The 12,541-nt window shown below is 35.3% G+C and overlaps 1 protein-coding gene across 4 annotated transcripts in view; it reads right to left on the bottom strand.

The window, feature by feature from the left end:
- Window positions 1–7,039, bottom strand: part of CNTN6 (contactin 6) — a 150,125-nt gene extending 143,086 nt beyond the window's left edge. For all 4 annotated transcript variants that reach the window (XM_061195540.1, XM_061195541.1, XM_061195543.1 and 1 more), the window contains exons 1-2: window positions 6,921–7,039; window positions 1,297–1,472 (exon numbers count right to left, since the gene is read on the bottom strand). In XM_061195540.1, the coding sequence (XP_061051523.1) occupies window positions 1,297–1,438 (142 nt within the window). In that variant the 5' untranslated portion in view covers window positions 1,439–1,472; window positions 6,921–7,039. The remainder of the gene's footprint in view (window positions 1–1,296; window positions 1,473–6,920) is intronic.
- Window positions 7,040–12,541: the final 5,502 nt, after the last annotated feature.

The raw sequence follows: 12,541 nt of genomic DNA, 5'->3' as shown, positions 1-12,541 counted from the left end.
GCCATCAGCCTTTGTTCAGATTCCATTTAGCTCTATAAACTTTTGCATTATCCTTTGATTTCTGCAGATATAAATACATTCAGATACACTTAGTAACGCTTGTGTGTATGTATACATGTGTATGTGTGTATATATAGGACCACATACATATATGTACATATGTATAATGTGTATATATTTATGACCGCATGCATATATATACATATATACATATGTGTGTGTATGTGTGTATTTATTTCTGAATATGTTTATATACATATTCAGAAACAATGCCATCCCCAGAATGGTCAACATAGGGGAACTATGTGTAGAACAAGGCATATTTGGAACACAAGACCTGCAATGGGAAACAGACCCAATTGTTAATTTATATATCTAGTGATGACTAAAGCAGTTCTACAAGGTGGGCTTTGGACATATATTTTATTTTTTAAATTTCAAAATAATTACTTTTTCAAAGTAACAGAAGCATAGACCTTTTCATGAGGGCTGCAAAGAGTAGCTTCTCACGCTTTGGCCCCTGATACATCCTCTGAGGTGGACATGGGTAGGGATTGGGTCAGGGAGGGGGTACAAAAGGAGACATTTAAGGCTTCTACTTCATCCATATCAACAGATGTAATTACTTTCAAACAAGGCTTTCCCTGGATCCAACATGAAACATTTCAGCCCCTGGAAACACTACATAAAAACTATAAAAAAAAAAAAAACAAACAAAACTATATAAGGAGCAGTATGTCTATTGTTCATCTGCTAATGTCCCCAAATGTCACCAAGGTAATTATTTGGATGACATTTTTGTGACGCAGCTGGACATTGTTACAGTTAATATAAAGTCTGCCTTTGGCAACCACTTTATTTCCACCTACATCAAACTGTGGATGCATGATCACTTTTCCTGGGAGAATACTTGCCTCCCCCAAAGGACATCTCTGCCCTCAGCTTTTGCTTCGTGTGCTCTGCATACTAATACCCAATGCAAAAGAAAAAGGAAAAAGAGTAATATATATAATCTTTATCTTACTATGTATATCTGGAACTTTCAGAGATGTTTCTAAATATAATTCACAAAACACAATAACACTGATATTTCCTTCTTTTTTTTGAAACAGATTTCAGCTATCCCCAGGAGTCTGAATTCACAAAATGCACACTGTTAAAACTTTTTGCCTCTATAAATTCATATTTGCTCTCAAAGAGCATATGATTGGCAAAGCTGGGTTTTTTTCCACTATGATTATAATAAAAATATATTTTTACAAACATAAAGATTATAGATTTTTCCCAAAAACTCACATGCAAATTGGAGCTTCGCCTTCTGGCTCAGAATTGTTCCCAGAGGGTTGGTGGCCAGGCACTGGTACGTGCCAATATCTTGATCTGTGCGCGGGCTACTGATTGCCAAACTGCCTCCATCCAACCTGTAGTGATAGCTCATGGTAAAATCAATATCTGTGCCATTTTGCTTCCACCTTCAAGGAAAAGAAAATCAAATCATGTTTCTAATATACAGAGTTGACCACTCTTGTCTTAAACAACATGCACCTGTAATTCCTGAGACTGTTAAAATGAAACAAAACATGGTTATATGTGTATACATCCCACCAGTTTCATCGAAGATAATTGTCTTCATGAGCTCTGTGATATCAATAACTAGGTTATTTTGAAGATCTTCTACTCTTTACAGATTATGAACATTCACCCAAATGTGTACAAAGAGGCAATAGAACTCTTGACATGAGAAATAAAAAGTAGACATTCAGTCAAATAAACCTGGCCGCCCTATTCCTTTAGCAACTTTTCAAATAACATATACCATACCTGAACTCGCACAACTGATACTGCAAAATTGAATGTCAAGAATGATTTAGACATAGAAATCCAAGAAAAATATATTAGAAATGGCACAAAGAAAGCCAGCAAAGATTTTACAATGCCAATTTGAGGCTGATAACAAAACAAAAATAACCAGACTACTTTAGAACATGATTGTCTCTGTTAGTCTCTTACTAGGAAAATTAATTTCAACAGTATTTAGAAATACTGAATATTTTTCAGTATTTCTACAGTATTTAGAAATATTTCAACAGTATTTAGAAATGCCAAACTAAAACTATACCTTAACAAAAACAAATGCAGTTTGAGAAGTTTTTATTTTAGGCTGCAAAGTTTCTTGGCTTACCTATTAGTCAACAAATCTTTTTGTACATGAATTAAGTATCAGAAAGGCCTAACAGTTATATTTATTTTCAAAGAAACATAAGATGTTTTAGAAATTGCATTTGGTCATTTTAAGATGAATGAATAGCCAGTAATTATCTTTAACTGGACTCACTTCCACCACCTTGCAACCCCTAACTTCCATCAAAATATTCAGACATTTTGAAATAAGAATGTTACATACTTAAACAGATACATTTCTAGGGCACAAACTGTGTGTAGTCATATAAAGCATTTAAGAAAAGAGATATTTTAAACTATCGAATTAAGATAGTCAGAAAAACAAGTGAGTGGCCTCTTCCTATGTAATATAGCCAATTTCCAAATCATATTTTTTTAGGGTCTATGCCAGCTTTGCAGTTTCGTCCCTTATTTTGGTAGAGGTAGCTAACTGTAAGAAAGGAATGACATTTTATAGCATTATTCCAAATGTCATTGACTTTTTTAGGAGTATACTGAAACATCCCGTGGAAAAAGTCTGGCAAATATCTACAACAGTAGAAAAGAAATATGGACTTAGGTAATCTGCTACCCTATTAAAGATGAGAAGTGATTGACCAGATATCAAATCATCCAGAGATTTTGAACAAAGTCTGTCACTTTTAAATTATTTAGCCATTTCTTGTGCACCTCAACTTCATTTTAATAAAGGAAGTTGAAAGACAACAGTCAAAAATAGTATATTTCATTTGCCTGAACTATGTGCCAAATTTTTTTCTAGAGAAATTTGTTCGGCCTCTCGTTCTCAATTTCAGAAGAAGAAAATGGAGAAAACTATTATTTTTTAGGCCTATCTGAAGCCTCGAATATTCTCCTTGCCAGCACTGTAATACTGTCTTACATGGTCTTTTAACCTTTGTGTTCCCTTTCGTTTTCAATGCAAAGGCTATACAGCACTTAGTTTGCCAGCTCTCTTTAATTTTGGAATCAATCACTGAAATAACTGCTGTCATCATTATATGCTCCTAATTAAGCTCAGTAATTGTTTTTCAACACAAATTCAAAATTGTTGGCTTAGCTGCAGCAAATGAATTTTTCACAGTATCCCCATAATCATTCTAATCACTGTGGTACAATGATTATTAAACTGTGCATATAGATTAAGGGTTCAACTCGTGGTGTGGGCTTTGTCCTAATTAATATGTTTAAATCAATGGAGAAATAGTATTAATGAATTCAAGTGATTGTCTTACAAACGTTACGGATAGAATTCCATGCCCAGGAGAATTATCCCATGATGCAAACTAGGAAATATGCTATAGATGATTATTTTAAGCATCTGCCTTAATATCATATTAATTCCATGAAACATATGGATTTGAACTAAAATCTTGAACTTTTTCTGGTGAACATCCTTCCCTATTGAGTAGTTAAGAATATAATGGCTGGAGGCTATATTTGTTTGCTGGCCTGTGATAATGCACGAGTGTGTGTGTGTGTGTGTGTGTGTGCACGTGAGTGTTTTTCAAAACTGAGCCTTGCTTTAGAATTACATGGAGCGCTATTTCTGGGCCCATCCCTAGACCTTTGAAGAACTCCAAAATCTAAATTTTTTAGTAGTCTCTCTGGGTGATTGTAACGTGCACTGAATTTGGCTCCATTGACCCTGTGGAAAGAGTCCTAGGCCTAGCTTTGACATTCCTTTGCTGTGTATGCTTGTGCAAGTAATGACTTCTCCAAAAGTCATATCCATCAATTATAAAATTTGCACAATAAAAATATCCTGCTTTATCACATGAGGTTGTTAAGAAGATCAAGTGAGGAAATGAATAAAAAGAATAGAAGGGCAGAGTAACTACTTTTATGATTTTTACTCAGAGACCTAGAGCTTCTCCCGACTTAAGAATCTCTTTATGACTGGAGTAGATTAAATTACAGAAAGAAGCCTCCTCTTGTGACCAGGTCCAGAGAGCATGTGTTAGAAATCTTCTATGACTTTCAAAGATAGTGTATCTGATAGAGAGTGTATCCAATGTAAAAATGATTTGTGTGTGTGTTACTTCATTTTCCCAAATAAAAGATATATTCTGAGCTGGAACTAAACTCATTACTATCTGATTTTCCTAAACTTTTTAAAGTATAAGCAATCCTACCCAAGTACTATTTTTGCATAACCCATTTTCCTTCCCTTAACAAAGCTTCCTGGTTAGATGTTAATTGCCATGTGTTGCCTGGTCTTTAAAAGGATAAAGAGTGATCCTTTCCATGGGAAAACTTCTGTGCCAACTTGCCTGACATCTGTATCTTCTTGTTTTCTACTGAAATCCTGTCTGTGAAGGTGTTGACTCCAACTGACTTTAGACAAGTTACTTTTAAACTGTTTCCAAATTTCTGCTTTAAGTATTGCTTATTTTCTCCTATGAGATTTCATTTGCTAAAGGAATTTACTAAAAGGAATAAAACACACCTTAAAGTCAACCACAACCTCACTTTGTGGATAAGGAATCCAGTGCCAGGAGAAAGAAATGATTATTCCAAGGTCACATATGGAATAGTTCTAAGTCAAGGGCTCTTTAGTACGGCTTCACACTATATCCAAATAACCTCAAATAACGTTAGACTCTGAATCATAAAGATCGTCCCTCTATTTCATACACACACACACAATCTAAGATGAATACAGTTACGATGTTTTTTAAAAATAAATTTTATGTTAGAAAGGATCATATTAAAACTAAATTTCGTATTTTGTTGCTAATGTGCATTGTCTGAAATACCTCTGCCCTTTGCTTTATTATCAGGAAAATTGGGTCTTAGTCTGACATTTAAGCATTAAAAACTTGGTTTTGTTCTCACTCTTTTTTCAAAGCCTCTTGCCTATGAGTATTTTATACCATGATATTAGAGCCGAGCTAAACCTGGTTATGGGGATTGGAAATAAGAAGCTAAATTACCTGTCTTTAGCCTCCTAATTTATAAGTATGTTAGAAACAGAAGCCATTTCACAACACTGGAATTTGCAATCTCTTCATTCAGTGTATTTCTTCATAGATAATATTAGCAAATTGTTGTGAGAACCACTGTTTTATATCTTTCAGCCTGTTATAAGCCAATAGACATTTTTATATAAGTACATGATTGACTGATGATTTATCTTACTTATACTTAGCAAATGTTTCTTATTTTATAGGGATTCATACTTTTTTTTTCCTTTCTCTAACAAATTCTGTCAATCTTTAGGATCAATCAAATTAGCTTTCAAAAATAAAATTCCAACTTAAACTGTAAGGTGATCCTGAAAAATGTGTTAATCACATTTTTATATATTTAACTAAATTTTAAGTTAAATAAGACAACTCTTTATTTAAGGAAAACAAACCACCAACCATGAACTGGGTGAACCAATTTATAAACTAAGTAATCTTCATCAACCAGCTGGACTTCATTGGTTTGGGTGTCATAAAGATAGGAAAGCTTTAAAAAAGTGTAGTGAGACACAGTTTTTCAGCTATTTTGTTGTAAAAAACAAATTCTGAAGTTCTTTTGACAAAATACAATGTAAAGGAGAGTTGTCTTTAACTTTGTGCATTTAAGTGATTTAGCTAGTTAATCTAGACAATCTTAAGATCAAAGTAATTATACATAGAAATTTGGTATTTTTAATGGAACATAAAAATCACGCCAAGCCAGCTTATTTTGCCAAAATGGACTGAAATTGTTGCTTTTTGTGTGTGATGATTTAACTTAACTACTAAAAATTAAGACTTTAAAAAAATGCTTTTAAAATCCCAAAGCCACAATAGTGATTTTAATATTTATTCTACTTTTTCTATATTCACACTGCATATGCAGTTCTTACCAACAAAATATCTTTATGATTTATATAAGCATAATATATACATGCATATATTTTTAAATTTGTGAAGTCCGCCCACAAAGTGGATCAGATTCTGCCTTTACTGCAGTATTCTAAGAACTGAAACACTACAGAACTTTCTTCCTTATTATTTCAGAGGTAATATGTGAGGAGCAAATATATATTTTTCTACTTGCCCAGAATGAAAATTCTTTTTCTGCGTTAGATGGTACATAGCTGTTTTCAACATGTTTTTCTGAAACCAGTGCTTTTTGGGTGATGGGACATGTCAGTGGAGCCACAGAAATTAGTCTGATAAAATGAAGTTTCCATCTGGATTAATTCCTTTTAGGGGAACATTTTCACAGTCGTTGTATATGGGGCAACTGAGGCAGTGGCTCCAAATTGTGGGGAAGGGAGTACAAAACGAACGTGTGCTTTACAGTCTTTCAAATTGGGGAAACAAATTTTTTCCTGTCCTTTCCCTTTATTTTTTCTTCTTTTTTCCTGTATTCCTTCCCTCCTCCCTTCTTTCCTTCCTTTCTTCTTTACTTCCTTTTTCTTTCTTTCTTTTCCTCTGTCAATTCTCTCCATAACATGGCACTGCATGGCACCAATCTCAAGAATTACTGTTCTAAGCAGACCTAATCAATAAGTCATAATAGTGGTTGCTGCGGGTGGGGGTGGGGTAGTCATCATTGGCAAGTGGCATGAGGGAACAGTTTGCCATACCAGAAATGTCCATATCTTCATCTGAGTGGTGGGCACGCAGCTGTATACCTATGTAAAAATTCTTTGAGCTGTACACTTCAAATTAAGTCACTTTATTGTGTGTATATTTTACCCCGAAGACAAAGCAAAAAAAAGAAAACAAGCAGTGTGGTACTCAGAAGTAGAACTTTACCTATAATGGGGTGAAGGGTAACCATTAGCAGCACAATCCAGGATGATTTCAGATTTTGACAAATCCAATGGAAAAATAACATCTTGCGGTTCCTGGGTAAAAATAGGACGGCTCAAACGACCATCACCTGGAAAAAGAAAAGAATTACACCACATGAAAAAACTTGACCCTGTTTTGAATGCAAGTCTGAATTAGACATCAAGTCAATACATATTTTTAAAAACATTTTATCTTGAAACAATCGCAGACATATGGAAAATGTTTCAGAAATGGTACAAAAAATTTATTTCTATGCCATTTAGAGTAATTTTGCAAATTTATGCCACATCATCCCAAATAAATTAGTTTATATTTCCTACAAAGGATACAATAAAATGATCAAAATCAAGGAATTAACATTGATTCAATACTAGCATCTAATCTTCGGATCCCATTTCTCCATTTTCCCTAATAAAATCCTTTATAGCAAAAAGATCCAGTAGAGAATCACAGATTTCATTTAATTGTTTTCTCCTCTTAGTCTCCTTCAATGCAGAAAAATTTCCCAGTCTTTCCTTGGTTTTCCTCACCTTGGTACCTTCAAAAATTACAAGGCACTGATCTGGTAAAGTTTCACTCAATATGGGCTTATCTGAGTGATGACAGGGTAGGGGTCCTGGTAGGAGCTGTGTGCTGAGGGTATGGGTAATAAAAAGGGTCTATAAAGATTTTAAAAAAACAATAATAAAACCAATGAGAAAACTGGCTCTTATTTTTTAAAATTATCACCATGAAAAAGACTGGTCCCCACCAGCCAGAGTATATTGATCGCGTTGTCTTGCTATCTTGTCCCTCCATTCCCCTCACCCACGGGTGCACCACTTTGTCTGCTGTTTCATTACAGTTAGATTCAGGAATGCTGTGTGCTTCAGATTGTATCCTACAGATAGTGCAGGACTTCTATTTGTCCCATTTCTGCTGAAGTTAACTTTGATCACTTGGTTGACGTGCTGCCTGCCAGACTTCTCCAATATAAAATTGCTTTCTTTTCCCCCTTTATAATTGGTAAACATTTTGTGGTTAGGGACTTTGAGACAATGTAAATATACTGTTCCTTACTGAACGTTTAAATTTTTTATTTATATATTTCTATCAGTATGATCTACTCTATCACTGTGAATCCATCGTTTCTTATTTTATTAAAGTTATAATCCATTACTATTTATTTTGATGCCCAAATTGTCACTGATTTGGCCAGCAGGAGCCATTCAAGCTGGTTTCTTCATCTTTTTGACATGTGCCTATCATTCTTTATACTATTCTTTACTTTCTGGTACAAGAAAGTGTTCCAGAATCACCTTGCATTTCTCTTGTTCCAGCCATCGAAGTAGTCTTTTTTTTCCCTAAGAAAACCTTGTTCCTTTTATTAGAGAATGGTATTTAGAAACCATGATCTGGAACTAAGTGTACTTATTGTTATTGAGGTGTTCTTGCTCTGAGGATTTTCAGTGTGTGCATGTGTGTGTGTGTGTGTGTAGGTTTTATAGATTATATGTATGAATACATACATATAGATACTTATATGAATTTATAAACACATATGAATACATATAAGTATGCATATGTATAATTTTATATAGAGACATATATTTATGTAAATATGTATATATGTGTGTGTATATATATATTCTTATTCCATACTTCTATCTATCTATGGTGATTTATAGTGGGTTTATTATAGGTTTCTTCTGTCTATATATATATTTTTAATTTTATTTATTTTTGGCTGTGTTGGGTCTTCGTTGCTGCATTCGGGCTTTCTCTAGTTGTGGCGATCGGGGGCTACTCTTCGTTGCAGTGCGCGGGCTTCTCCCTGTGGTGGCTTCCCTTGTTGCAGAGCACAGGCTGTAGGCGCGCTGGCTTCAGTAGTTGCAGCATGCGGGCTCAGTAGTGGCTTGCGGGCTCTAGAGCACAGGCTCAGTAGTTGTGGCTCACGGACTTAGTTGCTCCACGGCATGTGGGATCTTCCCAGACCAGGGATGGAACCCGTGTCCCCTGCATTGGCAGGCGGATTCTTATCCACTGAGCCACCAGGGAAGTCCTCTGTCTATATTTTTAACTCCCTATTCCAGCTGTGAGAACCCTGGTTTCCACTATTCTCAGTGTATTTATGAATTTGTTCAATCTCCTTGTATGTAACTAACCTCCAGTTACTGTCACCACCTTCTCCCCTTTGTGAAGCTCCTCTTCACCCTGTACAGATTCTGATACCTGCTGCAAGTTCTACTCCCATACCTTCCTTGACACCACTTGTAAGCTGTCTCCTACCTCCTCACTTCACTCATGTTCTGACCCTGTGCAGGGTCTCCCTCCTGTGTGGATGCTGTCTTTCACTACCCTTGACCTCTGACACTCTGTGCATGGTTATATTCCAAAGTGGATAACTTTCTCACATCCTTGAGGATCTAACACCTCACCCTGGAATGCCCTTTCCCTGTGGAGACTCTGTCCTCACTCGCTTAGCTTCCAGGTTTCTACCTTCACCACCCTCTCCTGGCAATGGAACCCTCCTCAGGCTTCTCAGACTCTGATAGCCTGTGCCAGGCCACCTCAGTAAGGGCATGCCCTTCTCACCTTCCTCAGGCTCTGCCACTCCACTGGGCCACCGCTGCCTTACCCCTTGTCCTGCCTGCCTGACTTTCTCACCACTCTTAGGCTCCAACAACTCATGCTGGGCTACTCTGGTGCTCATCTTCCACATTCATGTGGATGCCTACCTTACTGAGCCCCACTTCATGGCATTTGGACTGAATTGTTAAGAAAGAAAGATTTGGAGGAAAGGAGGAGGAAGAGTTCGGTACTTATGTTTTAGGTGAAATTCTGTGTTTTTTAAATGTGCAAATGAATACATAAAACAAAAACCTCATCATGTTAAGATTTAATTTTAGGACACCCAGTCCAGAACTCTAGTAGTTGTACCTGAGGGTCATGTAGGAGCATGGTCATTTCCTCTGATACCAACCACAGCTCTAGAGAATCTCAAAGTTGGTAGGTCTTTTGTAGACCATTCAGGCCAGACTTCTTGGTTTGGAAAGACAATAGAGCTAGTGGTCAATAGCTTGTGCCCTCGAATCAAATGGGCTTCAGTGGATTTGTGAAATTTGCAGTATCTTCGTTGACAAAATAGATAGACTCTGTATATCCGATGGTTATTTTGAGATTTAATGACATATTACTTATAAGGTATATCACATTGTGCCTGGTACATGTAAATGTATAATCATCAAATTGTGAAAATTACCATCATTATTGTCATCATCATCATCATCCTTATTATTATTACACACAGGGAAACTAAAACCCAGGAAGTTGAATCATCTTTTCCAAATTCACCATCTGCTTTGAGAGATAGGAGGAAGTTAAACTTAGGCATCTTGATTCTCTCACTGTTTTCACTATCCACTCAGATCTATTTCTTTCTTCCAGAATATTTGCACCCAGGTAAAATATTAATTTAGTAACTTTATCTTAAATTGTAATTTTAGTATACTCCATTATTTACCTAGAAGTGCAGACAGTTATTAGCTGTATAATGCTGGACAAGTTATAACTCTTAACTATAAAGTAGCAATACATCTTACATCTTTGTTTTTTTGTAAAGGCTGATTGAGAAAGAGTGAGTTAAACATGTAATACAGACTTTCCTTACTCTAGTACCTAATGAAATGCACAAGGAATTATAAATATAAATAAAAAACAAATTAACAGTGTCTGAATAAGAAAAGGGACAAATTCCAATGCCATTGGCTTAAAAATAATCAAAATAAACAAAGAAACAACAGAAAAAAACATTTGTGGCATAAGAAGAGTTTGTCCAGGCTCAGAGGGGCGAAAGAGTTCTTGACGTCTTAATCTCATCCCTAACCTCTGTGAGATTTACTGGTGAAATGACAAAATTCTGAGAATTCTCATAACAACCTCCAATTCTGGAGTTAAGCAGATTTGTATATACATGCATAGTGTGTTTTAATCTGTTTTCTCTTCTGGCTGAAGAGAGGAGTAGACAGGGCTCCTGGAGAAAAAAAGAGTGAAGCAGAGAAGCATGAATAGTAAAGCTGACTCTGTTTCAGAAACTAATAGTTTCACGCCTATATATTCACTTGGTAAAATCTCTAAAGCCCAACTGAAAAATGATGCATTTCCCCAATAAAGTATACCTATGACTCTTCCACCAATAATCTTGCTACAAACCACTAAAAAAAAAAAAACAAACCTTAAAATAGAAGCACCCAGATATTCTGCTAAAGGCTGAATTTCCCACAATCCCAGTATTTCCTCAGGCTACAAAATGGGGGTACTCGTGATATGTGGATATTCAGCCTCCAAAATTGAGCTAAAAGGAAGAAAACAAACAGTTCCCTGATATGATGAGAAGAATGTTTAAAAATATCCCTTTCTATAGAGGAAAGACTGAGTTGTCTGCACACAAGTTGTCTGCACACACATTTACTCAAGTATGAGCAAATGAAAAGAAGTGGAATAGTAAGTATGGAAATGTATTGCAACAATAAAAGTGAAAAACATAGCATGCCAAAGATAGACAAAATATCCAATCTAGAAGAAAATATAACTCAAGGAATCCTAGGAAATTTCTCAAAATTTTTCACACAGTAGAGTAAGAACCTGAACTCAAAAAACGTAACTCAATGGCAAGATGAAAAAGACAAACTATAGAATCAGATAAATTAGGATGTAACTTAAACATAAAAATTGCAACCAAAAGAGCATCATTAAAGAATTAATAAATCAACTAAAATAGGCAAGAAACAAAACAGATACCTACTAAAAGTCAAACTACTGACATAAAGAGAAGATTAGAGATAATTGTGATGAATACAATTAAAAAAACACAGATAAGAGGGAAGAGAAGGTAATGGATAAGAAAAATAGATAAAAGATGATCCAACATAAAGATCCTTGATGTCACTGATATAGACAAACAAATGTATTGAAAGATATCACCAAGCAAATTTCCTGTGAATTGAAAGAATGCACCACATTCCAGAGACATTTTAGAGAGAGCACTTAACACCAAAGCACGTGTTAGTTAAGTGACTGATGTTCAAACTTAAAGAAAGACTTTGCCAGAAGACCAGGTTGAAACAGAAAATTACTTAAAAGAGTGAAAGATAAAATCAGATTAATTTCAGATTTTATAATAGTAGCATTAACATTCTATACCAGAAGACAGTGAGGGAAAGTCTACAGTATTCTGAATAAAAGGGTGACATGACTGTTATTACCCACTGATATAGCTTTCGAATCTAATGACATTCAACATTCTTTAACATAAAAAACAAACAAAAAACCCTCAGGGAATATAACATAAATGACCACTCTTAAAGAAATGACTTAACAATGAAGTCTATCCAGGTAAAAATGAACCAATATACAGAGCTCAAGAATGATGGAGGAATAGGATGCACAATGAATACATTTAAATATAAAACTACCACTTAAGAACCATGTTGGTTTTAGTTATAGAACAGAATATGAATGCCATAAACTTGGATAATATAAAAATAACAGTATAAACAGAAAAATGAGGGATGGGTAAAAGAATATAGTTTGAAATGTGTGAG

Source organism: Eubalaena glacialis, chromosome 7 (assembly GCF_028564815.1).
Source record: "Eubalaena glacialis isolate mEubGla1 chromosome 7, mEubGla1.1.hap2.+ XY, whole genome shotgun sequence".
Taxonomy (NCBI): Eukaryota; Metazoa; Chordata; class Mammalia; order Artiodactyla; family Balaenidae; genus Eubalaena; species Eubalaena glacialis.
Note: the sequence above shows the minus strand (reverse complement) of the source record. Positions and strands in the feature narration are given on the sequence as shown.